Source organism: Spermophilus citellus (assembly GCF_964194105.1).
Source record: "Spermophilus citellus genome assembly, chromosome: X".
In the NCBI taxonomy this organism is placed as follows: Eukaryota; Metazoa; Chordata; class Mammalia; order Rodentia; family Sciuridae; genus Spermophilus; species Spermophilus citellus.
This window is the reverse complement of record NC_138190.1, coordinates 40,335,664-40,353,947: the sequence shown is the minus strand read 5'-3', so window position 1 is coordinate 40,353,947 and position 18,284 is coordinate 40,335,664. Positions and strand designations below refer to the sequence as shown.

The 18,284-nt window shown below is 43.8% G+C and overlaps 1 protein-coding gene across 1 annotated transcript; it reads right to left on the bottom strand.

Moving 5' to 3' along the window:
- Window positions 1-660: 660 nt before the first annotated feature.
- USP11 (ubiquitin specific peptidase 11) lies at window positions 661-17,811 on the bottom strand. The gene is made up of 21 exons (XM_081276576.1): window positions 17,605-17,811; window positions 10,079-10,188; window positions 9,774-9,904; window positions 9,499-9,616; window positions 8,956-9,101; window positions 8,752-8,813; window positions 8,525-8,624; window positions 7,794-7,967; window positions 7,549-7,707; window positions 7,014-7,238; window positions 6,802-6,885; window positions 6,607-6,701; window positions 5,034-5,240; window positions 4,292-4,344; window positions 3,841-4,095; window positions 3,679-3,749; window positions 3,301-3,413; window positions 1,744-1,893; window positions 1,539-1,654; window positions 1,294-1,382; window positions 661-1,201 (listed from the first exon to the last, which is right to left on the bottom strand). Exons 1-21 carry the CDS (start codon window positions 17,763-17,765, stop codon window positions 1,067-1,069), a joined length of 2,754 nt encoding a protein of 917 aa, XP_081132702.1. The 5' UTR covers window positions 17,766-17,811; the 3' UTR covers window positions 661-1,066.
- Between the last annotated feature and the right edge of the window lie 473 nt (window positions 17,812-18,284).

The following is an 18,284-nucleotide window of genomic DNA, read 5'->3' as shown; positions in this document are numbered from 1 at the left end:
GGCACGCCCATCTCACTCTTCTCTGGGGAGGGTGGGGGACCTTTCTGTTGGGAGAAGGGGTCAATGTAGAGGCAACACAAACACGTTTGTCCTATCAGGTAGGGGTCTGGCCAGGTCAATATCCCACCTCTGCAGGCATTTCCTCATGGGGACTAATACCTCTTAGACCTCTGAGAGGTGGCCTGGTGAACAATCTTTATGTCCTAAAACAACATGTGTGCCCACAGGGTTGCCTGTCTCTTCCAGGTGTACCCTTTGCACAAGAGATGTTAGTGCAGCTCTGGGTCCAAGCAGGCCAAATATTCCCTCCAGGGATCAACTCCAGTGTGACCAATGAGATACACTGACCTCTGGACCAAACCAGAGGCATTCCTTGACTTCTGTACCTGTTTTCCCATCTGAAACTAGAGATGACAACTCCCCAGAGATGTGAGGATTGAACTGGTATTTGTAAAAGGCTTTGGAAAAAAACTAGGCATACGGTTGGTGCTTGAAATAGTGCCTGGCACTCAGACGGTGCTATAAAAGCACTTTGAAGGCAACACGTGGCACACAGCTGTTGCTTGATGAGCACTCAGTAGCATCCACCACACATCACACATGGCATTCAATAAGCACAAAGAACTTAGGCCTAAAACAGGTGCCAAGTACATACATGGGGGGAATAAACCACGCTGCCTAGTGAGGAACAGACTGGAGCTTTATGTATTTGACACACACAGAGAAAGGTACAGGGTCTCAATAAGAAAATACACTCTGTGTTCAGATGAACCCCCATCATTGGCCACTAAGAACACTCACAGGTGGGGAAAGAGGGGAGGGGACACCATAAATAAGACTAGAAGGGAAGGTCACTGCTCTACGGGCACACACAGGCAGGGCACACTGCCGGGGGCACAGGGCCTCTTCTTTCCAGGCAAGAGAAATACAGCAGCACAGGAAAACAGTAGCCACGTCTAAGCCTGCAATGCCTGGCGGGGGCACTGAACACGGGTAAGAGTGGGGTGGACACAAGAAGTAGGGTGGCAGACAGGGCTTCCTTCCCTGTGGTGAGCTCCAGGGCTGCTCAGTTAACATCCATGAACTCAGGGTTGGGTGGGGAACTGCAAGTGGTGGAGACTGAAGGGCCAGATGAGCCAGGCTGGGACTGGCGGCGTGCCACATCCTGGCGTTGGTAGAACAGGACGTAGGCTGCCTTAGACTGTAGGGAGAAGACACAAGTCAGTGTGGATGTCGGGCAAGAGTAGGAGGGTGGAGTCAGGAGAAAGGGAACAAGGAGGATGAATGTCCTACCTCAATCTGATTCTCATTTACAGGTGACACACTGTTGTCATCAAAGTAGTGCCACTGGCCACTGTCCTTGTTGCAGGCAAATGTTGTATCTGAAAGGGACAGGAAGGCATTCTCACCCACCCTTCTCCTCCCACCTTGATAACGTTGCCCACATACCTAGTCACCACTGGGGACATCCTAACCCCCTTAGTCCAGTACCCCCCTCAGGCCATGTCCCTGCCCATAGCCCTGCATGTAAAACGTACAGTGTCCATCGCGCATGCCCCCATAATGGTTGGAAACTGCAATGAGATCATATTTGTACAGCTCTGGAGCCGACTCGTTCTGCGGTTTGATGACAAACTCGGAGAAGTCCAGATCCCTGTGGGTAAGGAGACAACAGTTAACACTAGGTTTCCCTCCGACACACTGCCCTGCCTTCCCCTAGCCATCCTCCCTCTGGCCTCTGACCGGATAGGAAACTGCACGAGAGTATCCAGCTTCTCACGGGAAAACTTTGAAAAGGAAAAGCGCTTCAGGTGGATGATGAGAATCTCAGGCAGCATCCACAGGTCCAGTTTCTTGGTGGCCAGCTGGTGCTGTTTGCAGGAGGAGCAGTACCTATAGAAAGAACCAAGTCAGGTCAAGGAACACCTTCTGAGCACCTACTATATGGCCTGTGTACTGTCTGTCTTTCAAGTGCCTTGTCTGGCCCACAGTGATATTCTTTTATTTTTTAAATGATGATTTGACTTTTAGTCTACCTGGTACTCTGGTTTGCTCTCATTAAAATCCTTTTGTTTACTTGTTGAAACCTTGTCAGCTGCCTTTCCAATATGCTTTTGTATTTTTGTGTGACTCATGGCCCATGAGATGCTAGTCTTATTTTGGAGCCAGCCTTTCATTTGTCTGCTTTTCTCTTTTCATATTTTAGCCACTCCTTCCTTCAGCAAATATTTAGCAATTGCCTAATATTTAATCCTCTGGTCCGATTTTTTTTTTTTTTGGCATCTCTCACATTGCTGCTACATGGAAATGTTTTGTTTTGTTTTGTTTTTGTATTTTTTGTGTGTGCATGTGCTGGGGATTAAACCCAGGGCCTCACATATGCAAAGCATGTGCTCTACCACTGAGCTATAACCCTAGCCCCTGCTCTTGTTTTTGAGACTGGCTTTAGAATTTTGGTTTTCTTTCACTCTGTTCATTCTGCAACAATCTACTGGGCACCTATCAAATGAATAACTTGCTTGTAAGCAGCAAAAGAAATGTCGTGAACTAATTTAGAAGTCTTCACCCTCAAGAGTTTACTCTTTTTTTTCTTCTGGTACTGAGGATTGAACCCAGGGGCACTTTACCACTAACCAACATCCAGTCCTTTTTTGTTTTTTAGACAGGGTCTCACTAAGTTGCTGAAGCTGACCTCAAACTTGCAATCCTCCTGCCTCAGCCTCCCAAGTCACTGGGATAACAGGTGTGCACCACCACACATAGCTCAAGGAGTTTACTCTCTAACAGAGAAGATGAAGCATACAAACAGGGCTATAAGACATGACTTCAAGTGGCATAACTGATCTAGAAAGAAATCCTTAGCTAGAAGGAAAAGAGCAGAGACAGAAAATGGAGACAAGGGTGGGAGAAGATGACTTTGTTGTTGTTGTTGTAGAATGACAGTAAGCATGCTTTTATTTTATTTATTTATGTGGTGCTAAGGATTAAACCCAGTGCCTCACACTGAGCTACAGCCCCAGCCCCAGGAGGTGACTTTTAACAGGGTAGTAAGAGGAGGTGTCTCTGAGGAGGTCACATATGATTAGAGACCTAAGTATGTAGGTAACAGGGGAAGAACATTCTGGAGAGCAGGAACAGACCAGGCAAAGGCTCTAAGATATGGGGTGATGGTGGCCAGTGTAGCAGGAAGGGTTTGAGTGCAGGGCCGACTGGAAGGAGGTATACTTAGAAAGGTAGCAGGCACCTGGGTAGGTAGTATCACCCCACAAAGCCCTTCCAGGCCCCTTCCTGGGCCCTTACCAGGGGTTTTCTTTCTCCAGGGTCTCCACAGTAGTGAAGAGCTCAATGCACTCCTGCAGCTGCACTGGAGCTTTCTTCAGCATGTACCCAACACAGTCATGCTTCACGTAGCCCTAGGGTGGGTGAATACATGGTCACAGGACCAAGTATAAGGAAGGGTGGAGAGACAAGGAGCCATGTGGAAGCAATGTGCCAAGTGGGTCAAACTTGAAAGCTAGGAACCTGAGGCCTTGGGGCTCTCAGAGAATGTCAAGATGCCATGGCCGGGCCAGCTCTGGGCCTATATTTTTTGGTTCTATTGCTGGCTGGAGAAGTTGGAAAGGGAAGGGTTGAGGGGTGCAAGCTGCAAGTGCCCCCCATCCCTGGTATCCCATTTACCTCAGCCTCCACCTCATCATAGTAGCGCCTCTTCATCTCTGGCTCCCAGTCCATGGCAATGTATGGCTGGGCTGGGGGCGAAGAGGAGGTGGTCACAGCTACTGATGATACAAAATCCCACCTCCCGCTGCTTCATCCCTAGCTCGCAGCCAAAGGACATACTTTGCACTTCTTCAGGGGAGGTTGTGCGGTCACTGGTTCCGTTGGAGTTCACTGTCTGCAGGGTGAACAGTTGCTTACGCCGTCGCCTTGGGGGCCACTGAGATGTGCGAAGGCAATTGTCCAAGAGGAATGGGCACCTCCTGGTGACCCCAGAGCTAGGCCCAGCCTGTTCTCGCTCAGAGTCTCGAAGGCTGCCCCTGGTGGAGGGCCCAGGCATTTCCTCTTTTTCTTCTTCATCACTGTCTTCATCCTCGCCTAGAATGAGGGGGGATATCAGAGATAGGATTGTGTGAGTTCCAGAGACTGAATTGAAATGCATATACTGATGAACACTGAGTGGGTCACATCTGTTCCCAATTCTCCACCCACTGACCCTCAACCCTTCTCCCCCACTTAGACCATGGAACGCAATGTGTAGATCCCTCATCCTTGTTGAACCTCTCCCCCTTACCTTTGTCATCTCCATCATCCTCTTCATCTGAGCTGGGTTTGGTTACATAGCGTCTGTAACAGAACAGAAGATATTCCCGAGGCAGGGGCACAAGGACAGTGGGGGCAGAGCCCAGGATTTTACTTTGGTAATCATGGAGGGGAAGCCATTGCTAAGCCCTCACATAAACAGCTCTTAATTATAAGCCTGGAAGGTGTGAGGTAGTGACATAAATGCACAGAGATGACATAAATGCTAGGGACCAAAATAGTGGCCTGAGAATGTAGGCTCATATGCTACAGTCAGGAATGGAATGTTAACTCTAAAAAGCCACCAGTAAACAGACACAACCAGTTGTGAACTCTCCTCAGGGAAGCCTCTGAGGGGCAGACTTCTATAAAATGAAGGGAAGATCAATGCAGACAATGCTTTGCTTTATTTGCCATGGCAAGTATGGTAGATTTTAGATATAATGAAAATCTACCAATAAAAACACAGCCAAGTCCCTTCAAGGATGAGACAAATTTTAACATGAAGTTGTCTCTATATTATGAGTCTTATTTGCCTCTGTATTTCCAATACCTAAAAGAGGCAGTAGCAAAACCAGGTCTAATGAAACTAAAAAACTTACAAGTTCTTATATAGCCATGCTAAGTTTGAACTATCTTTTGGTTGTTGAAAGGAAAGTATCAAATAAGCAGCTGAACACCTGGATCTGAATTCAGACCCCAACTTCCCCTTGCCCCTGGAAGGTGTCACTTACGAAAGCCGGTACATCAGGATGTTATATAGGCCCTCCCAGGAGAACCGGTCTCGGGGCACTGATACCAGGAGGGGGTGCCCGAAAAGTATCAGACCATAGTAGGAGTTGTTGTAGTCTCGGGCTGGAGTGCGCTCCCGCAGGTAGACAGGAACCACAATGTCATCTCTTGAGCCCTCAATGGCCTCAATCCGACCTGACACCTCATATCTGTCGGGGGTGAACATTAGGTTATATGCTATCAGGGAATCCCCGAAAAAGACTCCCTGACTCTGTCCCAGTTGCTCCACACACTCATCCCTCACAATCTAAAACTATTTTTAAAGGGTCTGAAAAAGATGTCAAATATTTTGTGCTTTACAAACTGTTAGATGACTTACACTGTACTTTATGTTCTGTTTTAGAAAGTACTTTGGTAACATCAGAGTGCTGAGGGGGTTACTAAAAAAATTTTAGTGACAAAGGATTTAAAAACAAATTTTTATAATCCCAGAAACTTGGGAGGCTGAGACAGAAGGATCACAAGTTCAAGGCCAGCCTCAGCAACTTAGCAAGACCCTAAGCAACTTATTGAAACCCTGTCTCAAAAATAAAAAGGGTTGGGGATGTGGCTTAGTGGTAAAGTGTCTCTAGATTCAATCCCCAGTACTGAAATAATAATAAATAAGTAAATAAAACCATTTTCTTTTTTTTAATTCTTTTTTTTTATGTGATGCTGAGTATTAAACCCAGTACCTCACACATGCGAGGCAAGAGCTCTACCACTGAGCTACAGCCCCAGCCCTCCACTTTCTTTTTTAAAGAAATTGACTGCTATGCAAAGAACTTTTCTACTCAGAAAGCACTCCCCATTTTAGTGTTTAGTTGCCTAAATGTTTAAAAATTATTCTGGGACTGAGTATATAGCTCAGCACTAAAGTGCTGGGAATGAGATTGGGGGGCTGATCAGTCTATAGGCTCCTAAGGCTTTCTGCCTCCTTGCCCCTGAATCCTACTCAGCCTTCCCCCATAGAATCCTAGTATGTGTAAGGCCCTGGGTTCTATCCCTAGCACTGCAAGAAATAAAATTAATTAATAAAAAGTACTGGTACTGAGCTGGGGATGTGGCTCAGTTGTAAAGCACTTAGTTGCCTAGCATTTGCAAGGCCCAGCATTCAACCCCCAGCACCACAAAAAAAGGTTCAAAATTGTTCTGAATGCTCTTATTTTCATAAAGTATCTTAGAGTTTCATATTTCAAAACTGCATTTTTGTTTTGAGGACTATGATAGTCTAGAACATAGGAGGGGCCTAGGAAGTACTGAATGAAATAAGAAAAGTAGCTTCCCTCCCCTAATGAGGAGGCGACACTCCTTGCTCTGTCAAGGAGTGTCACCACAGTTCTGCACATGGTAAAGAGGAAGGGTTAAGGCTGAATCATAAAAAAAGGAAGTAGAGCTGGGGGTATACTTCAGTCATAGAACAATTGCCTAGCATGCCTATGAGACCCTTGGGATCAATCCCCAGGAGGAGGGAAAAAAAAGAAAGAGGACCAGCCTCCTGAGGAAGTACTGTCTCCTCATCACCTCCTTACTCACACAAAGATATCATCACGGTCCAAGATGCCACTCAAAGGATCCTCCAACTGATAGAGCTTATAGAAGCGGTGACTGAAGACATCTGCCACTATCATCTGGGAATGAGATTGGGGGTCTGATCAGTCTGCAAGGCTCCTAAGGCTTTCTGCCTCCTTGCCCCTGAATCCTACCCAACCTTCCCCTGTAGAATCTTACCTTGTCTGGCGCTATACCTGTGTGTTTGGACAGAGCCACACACAGATCCGAGATATTCCCTTTCTTGGGGACCACAACTCTATGCTGAGAGAGAAATAGCATCCATAAAAAGATCAAAAGGGCTTGTGGTGAGTAAAAGAAGCCTTGAGGTGTGACAAAGTAATCACACTTTGATTACACATCCCTTGTTATGTCCCCATCCCCCAACACACCTGCTCTGGCTTGCGGCGGGGATCCATGGGGACAAAGAAGACTTCCAGGACCCTCTTATGGCAGACAGGCAGTGGGACGCTGAGGTAGCAGAAGGGGTCAAAGGTCACAGACACGTTGCCACAATCAGGGCACACCAGTGTGGACTTGAAGAGGCCATGGAAAGTGTCCACGATCACAGAATCATTCCGCCGTTTGTGGTTCTGCCAGGCCTCCTGAGCAACCTCCTGTTGAAAGTGTCATGGTGGGTGTGAAGCTTGCCCAGGGCAGGGGGAAACCAGAATTTGGAGATGTATTTGTGCAGGGTTAAGGGTAAGCACTCAAGTCCAGTGGTAGAGTTCCAGGTAGGAATATCTGGAACCATGTTCATTGTTTGGGGCAGGAACCTGGCAGGGGTTAATTCTAAGTTGGGGGTGGGAACAGAGGTAAACCTAGGAGTGAGGCTAGAGGTGAAGTCAGGGTAAAGGAACTTAAAAGGCAGTGGCCTAAGTGGCTTTAATAGGACTTTCAGGATGAATACTTTCAGGAGCATCTTACCTGATCTGGCCGTCCAGCTGCATCACACAACTCGACATATTCCTTCTTCTTGACCCGATTGAGGTCTTCATGAAGCCCATCCAGAAGAAACGACAGCAGCTCCTGTGAGTCATGTTGCTGATAGCCCAGAAACTGGGTAGCAAAATGGCCAACCTTGTTCTGAAAAGACAGGCAGTGCAGTCAGCGTTAAGAGGGAATGAAGGAGTCATAAGAGGCAAGATAAAGTGAGGTACCAGAAGTAATACCTTGAACACATTGGGCACGATGGAACGATGGTAGCCGGACCATGCCTGCTTTACCAGGTCTGCATAGGCCTCTGCAAGCTCACCCTTCATGCCCAGTGGGTTTCGGAAGTTGAGCTCCTCTAGGTAGCGGTTGTTGAGGAAGTACTCCGTGAGCTGTGGCACATTGCTGAGACACTGTGGGGGAAGGTTTAGGTGAATAAGGCAGAGAAGAGGAGAAAGGAGGTTTCCCAAATGAGGACAGAGAAAAGAAAGCCCGGAAGGAAGAAAAAGGAAAAACGGGGGAGGCAAGGGGAAAAGGGGACAAGGGGGAGCAGGCAAGTCATGGGGAGATGATAGTATTTTCGGAGAAGGATGAAAGTGGTAGCAAAGTTGAGAAGAAAAGAAGAAGCAGGGCTGGGGTTGAAGCTCAGTGATAGAGCGCTTGCCTAGCACATGTGAGGCACTGGGTTCCATCCTTAGCACCACATAAAAATAAAGAAATAAAATAAAGGTATTGTGTCCATCTACAACTAAAAAAAATACTGAAAAAAAAGGAAGAGCACAGAGCATGTAGAGGGGAAAGGTATTGATATTTTAGAGCAAATGTGAGCATGTCATTTCAGACTCCTGGGGCCTTAGCTTCCAACTTGACCCCTTGCCCTGCAGTTCCCCCTGCCCTAGCTCTGTCCCCAATCCCCAGCTCTTGAAGCCCACCCCTGGGGTTATGCCAGACACAGCTCTAATGGCCCAACCTGCAGGGCCGAGTTCATGAAGCACGTGTTGCCCAGATTGGTGAGGCCACAGATGCCAGGCTGGCCCTGGAAGTCCTCATCCTCTTCCGACACACTGTTCCTGGGATTGAATGAGAAATGCTATCAGCTCAGGGCCTACTCCATGTGGGTGCACTGTACTCATAGGTTCAGTAAGTCTGCTTATTGTGTGATGCCCCTTCTCTAGACCAGACACCCCAAGAGCTCACATGACACGTAGCTGTGCGCTGGGCCAAGTGCCATCTTTGTTTCTGGTCTCCATGATGACCAACTGGATAGGAGGATAAAGTAAACAAGGAAAGACATTAATGGAGGGCCTTGTCGGCACCCAGCTCCTACCCAACCTGGGTCTGACCACTATCAGGTGAGTCCATGTGGCAGACCACCTAAGTTGAAAAGCTTCCTACTCTTACCTGCCCAGTCTCAATGGCAGCATCAAGCAGCGTAATATGTGTGTTGCACAAGCGATCCAAAGAGCCTTCAGCATTCTTGATCCAAAGGCGTGTGTCTTCCTGGGGTTCCACCAGAAATTGCTCCCGAGCTGTGCGCAATATTAGGTCTGTGGAGGATAATGACGCATATTCAAGATCTTCAAAGTCCCACGATAATCAACCCATCTTGGCAATCCTGACCCATCCCCACTGACTTCACAGACTTGGTCAATACCTTGTGCCCCAATCAATCTCCAAATGACTGACCCACATTCAGGACATGAAACTCTCAGCAAATATTCTCAGCAACACCATCCAAGCCAATGGAATGCAGTTCACATACCATCAGGACTCTAGCAGACAGCCCCCAGGGCTTCCACCCACCTTGGCCAATGCTTTCTTGGTCCTCAGTGGTCTGACTGGTGCCTTCTCAGTTGGCAAAAGCCTAATCCCATGCATCCTTGATTCAATGAACTGTGACCCATAGCTAGGAACTCCAGCTCATCCCAAGACCCTCAGACTCACCCACAGAATCAGAGTGGCTGAACTGAGCAGTGAGAGCTGTGTCCATGTCACTGTGCTGGACAAGCAGCAGCTCTATTGGATACACTTCCACCTTCTGCATGTTGGGCAGCTCTATGACCTGTAAGGGTAGCGAGGCAGACACAGATGCATCCACCCAGTAGATATGGAGCCACATGGGCACATGGATCTGGACCCATCCTGGGCCTACAAGGCTTTCCTCCCACCCAACCTCCCAGGGAATCTACCCCACCCAACACCCTCCCTACCCACTATACCTTGCGTTCAATAGGTGGCTGGCCATGCTCTATGCCATACCAGCTGACCAGGCAATGCCAGGCAGCTGCTGGAAGAAGCACATAATCCTCACCCTCCACCAGTCCCTCTTTGAGGCGCCAGTTTATCTGATCTGTAGGGTGAGGTGAGGGTATGAGGCAAAGGGGTGAATCAGGCAAGAACTAATAACTCTGGCCATCCCAGCAATGACCTAGCAGAGAATGGGCTAACAATCATCCATAGGGACAGAGGGAATAGGAACTCTAGGGCAAGGTTAAGAGGGAGGGGATAGGCAGGGGCCTGGTACCTTCAAAGAGCTCAGCATTATTGATGCAGCCAGGAAAGGTGCTGGCGTCCTGGTCCCCTCCCTGCACGTACACCTCCCACTGTTTATACCAGCGTTGCTCCACAAGGAACCTGGTGCCCAGAGAAAAAACAAGGGTATAATGTGATTATCTGGGGGTTAGCTGAACAACTTCCCATGGCTATCAAATTTAAACTATCAACACATTAAAATTCAAGATGAAAAGTTTCAGCAGTGTATAAAAAGTAAAAAAACAAACAAACAAAAAAAAAAAAACCAAGGGCTGGGGTTATGGCTCAGCAGTAGAGTGCTCGACTAGCACATGCAAGGTGCTGGGTTCGATCCTCAGCACTGCTTAAAAATAAATAAATAAAATAAAGGTATTGTGTCCAACTACAACTAAAAAATATATTTAAAAAAAGATTATATAAAAAAGTAAAAAGCAAAATTTATTCAGTAAAACTCAGATTTAGATATTAGATTAGCCATCTTCTTAGGACACTGAATGAGATCTTATTAAAGACTGAAACTGCTCAATAATGTCAAATAAACAAACAAAAAACCACCACAGGGCTGAGAAACATGAGGTTTTACAATAGAATAAAAGATAGATAATTTGTATTAGTCACAAGAGATAACACTGTAACATTAGGCTCAAAATAAATAGTTTGCAGCTAATGTTGAGTATATAGTATTTTTAAAAGGCTAGATCAATGGAGGCAAAATTCTTCAGCTAAGAAATGGATTTGACTAATTTTGAAAATGTGCTCAGAAACTGCAAAGAATTTAAAGTGCTAAATATAATCATAAGGTTGTTTTTGGCATATTGCCATTTTTCATGTATTAGGTCTGTGGAGGATCATGTATAAGATTTATTTTGGCTTTTTTCCCCAGAGGAAAAATGATAAATTTTATTAATATACATTTACAGCTATTGTTCAACTTTATTGAGACATAATATTTATACATTTTAATTTTTTTAGTTATAGATGAGTACATCCTTTATTTATTATTTATTTTTATATGGTGTTGAGGATTGAATCCAGTGCCTCACATGTGCTAGGCAAGTGCTGTACCATGGAGCCACAATCCCAGCCCCAATATTTATACATCTTTCTTTATGATTGACATATTTATATAATATATAATGATTACTAGCTTTATAATAAAATTTTGCATTTATAACTAGTTTTCTTTTTAAAATTGTGGTTAAAAAACCTGGTGTGGTGGCACACACCTATAATCCCAGCAACACAGGAGGCTGAGGCAGGAGAACCGCGAGTTCAAAGCCAGACTCAGCAACTTAGCAAGGCCCTAAGCAACTTAGTGTGACCCTGTCTCAAAATAAAATATAAAAAGAGCTGGAGGGGATGGGATTATGGGTCAGTGGTAGAGCACTTGCCTAGCACATGTGAGGTACTGGGTTCAATCCTCAGCACCACATAAAAAGAAAAATAAATAAAGGTATTGTGTTCATCTATAACTAAAAAAAAAAATTTTCTTAAAGGCTGGGAATATGGCTCAGTGGTAAAGCACCCCTGGGTTCAATCCCCAGTACCAAAAAACAAAACAAAAAAAAAATGGTGGTTAAAGAGAACCCATGAAACAGAAAAAATCCAACATCTTCAATTCCCAGTACCCCCCCCACACACACACACACAATTAACCATCTTAACCATTTCTTTATGTGCAGTTCAACTGCCTCTTTTAAATGAGAAACTTATATGCACTCCAAGGATAAACATTTAGGGCCGTGCTGAAATCTTCCTGTAAAATTTTGAGAAATTGTAAAATCTGGAAAAATACTCGATATATATTAAATGTTAAATGTATGATGACTGTTATTATTCTGATTCCAGGGCTTGAACATAAAAGCTTACAGACTCACACACATCATATACACCCCTACTTTGCTATGATTTTTTTTTTCTTTTTTTTGGTACTGGTTTGAACCCAGGGGTGTTTTGTCATTGAGCCACTTGCCCAGCCCCCCCTATTTTTTTTTTAGACAGGATCTCACTACATTGCTGAGGCTAGCCTCAAACTTGCAATCTTTTTTCCCTCAGCCTGAGTCCCTGCTATTAATTTTCAACATATAAAAGGCTGTTTCAAATATTTAATAGCCTCACTTTTTAAGAAAATGGCCCAAAATGATAATACATGTGTGTGTGTGCGCACACATCACATTGTGTTAGTTGTTTTTCCAGCAATGTAACCTCATAAATGTGATTATTTTTTGTTCATTTGTTTTTGGTGCTGAGCACTGAACCCAGGGTCTCATGCATACTAAGCAGGTTCTCTGCCACTAAGTTACACCCTCAGCTCAAAAGTGAGTCTTCAACATGTTAATTTTCCCTTGACAAGAGAGGTGTGGGGATGAAGGGACAAAACAACAACAACCTGAGATAGCAGCTGGGCCCAGGGGTGCTCTAATACTGAGCTACATCCCCAACCCTTTTTTATTTTGAGACAGGGTTTCACTAAATTGCCAAGACTGGCTTCAAATTTGTGATCCTCCTGCCTCAACCTCCCAAGTAGCTGGGATTACAGGTGCATGCCTTCATGTTAGGCAATTAATGTACAATTTAAAGTTACAATGAGTCGGGCAGAGTGGTGCAACCTGTAATTCCAGCAGCTCAGGAGCTTGAGGCAACAGGATCACAAGTTCAAAACCATCCTCAGCAACTTAGTGAGGCCCTAAGCAACCTAGCAAGACTCTTTCTCAAAATAAAGTTTTTTTAAAAAGGGTTGGGGATGTGGCTCAGTGGGTTAAGCACCTTTGTGTTCAATCCCTGGCACAAAATAAATAAAATAAAAAACAAAAAGAAAAACGTGGAATAATGACAACTCACCTGAATAGGCAAACATTTTTGCAAAGCTTTTTTTCTCTTTTTTTGGTGAAATGACCACCCCCAGACCCTGCTAGGTCACTCATTCTGGGAAATATAGCCTCCTTCCACATAGCCCCCCATCTTCCACCCTATCGTGCACCACAGACACCTTCATTCCCCCTTCGGGAATTTACTTGCCTCCATAGTCAGTCTATGAAATTCACTTATTTAGGAAAGCTAATTTATGTTTAGTGATAACTTTACTGCAAAAGGAGGAAATGATCAACTTCTTTTTTAAAGACAGAATTTTAACGAAAACTAACACTAAAAACCATTCTTTGTAGCCACATCCCCAGCCCTTTTTTTTTGTATTTTATTTGAGACAGGGTCTTGCTGAGTTGTTTAGGGCCTCACTAAGTTGCGGAAGCTGCCCCTTGAACTTGCAATCCTCCTGCACCAGCCTCCTAAATTGCTTGGATTACAGATGTGTGCCACCATGCCCAATTATATCTTTTCTAACTATTTTTGATATCTTTCCCAATTTCAGAACAATGTTATTGTTTAAAATGTTCTTTAATGACTAAACTGTCTTTGGAAGGTAACAAAAAAGATTTGTCTCATCACCCATTTAAAAGGACAACAGGAATCATCATGTTCATCTAAAATTCTCCAAATTTTAATTAACTTGAAATTGATATAAAAGTCCTCATTTTCCAACTTAGTATGTTACAAAATGATACAACAAAAAGAAAGCTCATCTTCCTAGGTAATTAGTTAATTATATAGAATGAGATACACTACTATAAATACCTTTCCTCAACATTTCTAAGTATAACCTTCTAAGAAATTGTTATTTTCCCTTCATAAATCACTATCCATTGCTGCAACACTCTGAACCCAGCCACCCTCCCCTTCCTTCACCTGGACAAGGTGAATCCTGTGATTGCTTACCTTTGTTAGGAAGCTATGAACCGCTGCAGACATGCAAGAGACTCCCTCAGTTAACTCTGATTTAATCATGTTTGTAGATGGTTCATCATCAAAAATAAAAATTAAAAATTCCAAGGAAACTATACTATTATATTTGAATTTAGTCTTAAAATGATGCAGATATAAATACTGACTCAAACCCTATAAATGGAAGGGAAATTAAAGAACATCTAGAAGCTTTGCTCTTATCTAAATAAATAAGCATCAAAAAAGTAGTTTTGGGGGCTGGGGATGTGGCTCAAGCGGTAGCACGCTCGCCTGGCGTGCGTGCGGCCCGGGTTCGATCCTCAGCACCACATACAAAAAACAAAGATGTTGTGTCTGCCAAAAACTAAAAAATAAATATTAAAATTCTCTCTCTCAAAAAAAATTAAAAAGTAGTTTAGGGGACTGGGGCTGTAGCTCAGCAGCAGTGCACTTGCCTAGCATGTGTGAGGCACTGGGTTTGATCCTCAGCACCACATAAAATTAAACAAATAAAATAAAGGCATTCTGTCCATCTACAACTAAAAAAAAATTTAAGTAGTTTAGCAAAAATATTTCTTGATAATACCCATGATATCAGACAATCTGGCTTCAATACTGAACCAATATTGATGCAGTCATTTTTTTTAATGAAGTGAAATTACACATAATATAAAATTAACTCATTTTAAATTGAACAATCCAGAGGCATTTAATATATTCACACTGTTGTGCAACCACCACCTCCCTCCTGGCTCCAAAACATTTTTATCACCCTATAATTACTGATGGGATAATTTTGAACGGTATTGGCAAGGATGATAGAATTTCTTGTCCTATCTACCAATGACATAATCATGACATCGTTATAAAGGTCAGAAGGGGTAAAGACCAAATCCTTGAGGCCCCTTTTAACATCTCCAAAAGGGATATAAAATGTTCTGGTTTTTTTCTTTTTTTTCTTTTTTTTTTTTTTTTTGAGAGCTATGATGTAATGGTACAAAAACATTGCTTGGCTCTGTTTTGCCAATTTAGTGAATCTCAACTTATTTCCCTGGTAACAGGAATACACATTTCACTAGTACTTTTATTAAAGAACTCTCTAAATTAGGCAAACCTCACTGGAAAAGGCCCTAAGAATTGATGTGTTTAAACAACAACAAGAGTTCAACATGGCTGGCTCTGGATGGGGAGAAGAAGGGGGTGTGTCATCCGAGTGATTCCAGAAGAAATCAGAATGGAAACAGGCAACCAGCCTCACAAAGGCCTGCAGGTTGCTATAAGAATTTTGGCATTTACAATGCAAAACATGGGAAGCTGCTGGAACATTTTGGGAATGGATGGCCATGATGTATGTTTTAAAGAGAATCACTATTTATGTAAAGAGGAAAATGGTGTCTTCAAAATAGAAAAACCTGCCAGACACCACCATAACCAAGTGATCAAGATTAACACCATGAATGTTATATATAACCATGTATTGTCTGATATAAGGGCTCACAGCAAACATCCTGTAAAAGTTAAGCATATCTAGTAGTTTCAGGGATTTCATTTAACTTAAAAAAATTCTGATATATTTGATTTAATAAATTTTAGACTGATATAATAAGAGTTTTGGAAAATTATAAGAAATGCTTTGTGATGTGTGTATTCCTATGTAAAACACATGGCTTCTCCTGTGTATATTTTTAAAAATTAAAGAAATGCACATTAAAAAAATATAACTTCATATATAAAGTGTGATTTTATATATATGCTCCATACATAAAAAGAGAAAGTTTAAACAACAAATACTATTTAGGGATGCATACGCCTATGGGAGAACATTCAAGAAAATGAAGAGACTCAATCCAAAATTCAAAAATGCATTTTAAAAAATTCAAGATAACAGTTTCTCATGGAGTAGGAAGAATTTCCATCTGGAAAGGGCACAAAAGGATTTTTTTGTGTTTGTGAATCTTAACCTGGGTGGAAAAATTCACATATTTTTATTCTTAATTTTTTACTTTGAAAAAACTCAGAAAAATGGCAAAAATAATACAGACTTCCCATATGCCCTTCATCCAAACTCCCCAATCTAACATTTTACCTTTTGGCTCAATTGTTGTTTCTATATATCATTTCTGGTATTTTTATTTATTTTAAAATTGACAAAATTGTATGTATTTTTAGTATATAGCATGGTATTTCAATATATGTATACACCGTGGAATAACTAAATCAAGCTAATTAACATATCCATTACATCTAATAAATATTCTGAGCGATTTTCATGTATACAATAGATATCTATGAACTATAATCACCATATTTGTACAACAGGCCTCCCAAATGTGTTCCCCTTGTCTAGCTGAAATTTCTCCTGTGACCAACATCTCCCCAGTTCCCACCCCCGGTACATGCATTTTTACATATGCTATTATTTCAACCATTTGAGAATAATGTGCTTACACGATGGTTCCTTATCCCTAAAATTTTCAGTATGCATTTCCTAAAAACACGGATATTCTCTTTCATAACCACAATATAATTATCACAATAATGGAAACAGAAACATTAATATCTAATCTATCAACTTTAATCAAATGGTACCGATTTCTCCATGGAATGTTCCATTGAAAGAAAAAAATGAGAAAACCCGATTTTTAAAATTATTTATTTTTTCTGTTCTAGGATCCGTTGTATTTAGTTGCTAAATGACTTGCTAAAATGAATTAATTCCTTTAACCTGGGACAGTTCTTCAGCCTTTATCTTTCACAACTTTGATATTTTTGAAGAGTACACAGTTTATTTTAAAAGGATGTACGTCAATCTGACTTGTGTAAACATTTTATACTATAATCTTTATAGGATCTTATGCCTTTAACAATTTAAAAGAGAAATGCAACTTGGCGAGAAATAAAATAAACCCAGAAGCAGTAAACTTTAAGCAGCAGTGATGAGGAAAAAAAAAATCAGTAGAAAAAGTCGATTTATCATTTTTTAAAATGACGTTTTTCTCCTGATTATAAAAGCAAAATAATACTAAAATAGAAAACAAACTTAACATCGAAGGCCGCTCCAATGCTAATCACCTGCACTTTCTCTCGTCCTAGGAAGGCCTCCGCCAGAAAAACCCCATCACATCACAAACTTTGCCCATTCACAGGCGCCATTTTCTGCTTTAGTAACCTCCCCTCCACCGTCTTTCCTTGGCCTCAGACCACGCCCCTCAGCCCACCTCACAAGACTAGCCTCGTTCCCAGGCGCCGGGCTCCTTCCACGTAAGCGCTCGCTCCCTCCCCCGGCCCACAACTATTTGCTCGGATTCTGCTCTTCAGCTTACGTCACAAGGCTCGCTTCAGTTGCAGGCGCCTGGGAGCAATAAGAGGCTGCTCCTAGCGGCAGACGCTGCCTTGCGTAATGCAGGCCACGCCCCCGCCTTACGTTACAAAGCCCGCCTTCTTCCCAGGCTCCAGGTTCCACGACGCAGGCCCCAACCCCCATGACTGTTTCCTCTCAGACCCCGCCTCCACTACAACAAACCCCATTTTGTTCTCAGGCGTCAGACTGCACCACACAGGCCCCGCCTCTTTCCCAGACGTTGCGTTTCATTCACAAGCACTTCCCCGCCCCTCTCGCCCGCTGTCCTACCGGCCCCTCCCCGCAGCAGTTCTTCCACAGACATCGGCTTCCAAGTCCCCCGCGGTTGCCAAGGTCCCCGCCATCCCCTCAGCCAAGGCTTCGCTATAACCCAGCCTCACCAGCTTTCGCCAGCCCGCAGTGGACGTTCTCGCCCACTCTCGCCATTCTCGATTTGGCGCCACTGGTCGTCCAGACCAGGGATCGCCTCATTCTGTATTTCTCTGTCTTCAGCGGCCTCCGCGACGGCAGCTGCGGCCGGGTCCGCTTCGACCGCCGCCATCGCCGTCCGTCCTCTTCTAACTGCCAACGCAACTGAAGATAGGAAGAGGACCCTCAACTGCCACTTCCGGATTCTGATCCCGGAAACGGAAGCAGAGCCCCCCAAACAGTCAGGGGGCTCCTGCCATCTTGGAAATGGGCCCCTTGCTCGGACGCGTCGAAGGGCTAGGCGGGCATCGGGCGGTGGGCTGTGATCTCTGCAACCCATTCACAGGGTAAAACCTCCAGTTGGGAACTAAGAAAGACAATAGTGCTCTCTGGGATTCTAACGCCATGTTGAGTTAGGGCAAAAGGTTGCCTGGAAGGCGGAGGCTGAGTTTCCCATGGTGGGCAAGGACATATTAAGGAGTGCTCAGGGAATCACAAAGGCCCCAAAACTTTTCTGCTGATTCTCTGCTAAGTACTGCGGACCCCTATCCTGGGAGTGGCACTTTTGTTAGCCTGACCAGAGTGCCCTCCTTTCATTCTACAACCCTTCTCATCCATCAAGACCCAATGCAAAAGAGGTCTCCTCCAGAAA

What these genes read in the sequence shown, in the direction of transcription:
- USP11 (XM_081276576.1), bottom strand. Translation starts at nt 17,765, where the DNA reads ATGGCGGCGGTCGAAGCGGACCCGGCCGCAGCTGCCGTCGCGGAGGCC. An exon ending in CAGCTGGACGGCCAGATCAG is followed by an intron (nt 7,239 to 7,548) that starts GTAAGATGCTCC and finishes CACTTTCAACAG; the next exon opens with GAGGTTGCTCAGGAGGCCTG. An exon ending in CTGGAGAAAGAAAACCCCTG is followed by an intron (nt 1,894 to 3,300) that starts GTAAGGGCCCAG and finishes TTCTTTCTATAG; the next exon opens with GTACTGCTCCTCCTGCAAAC.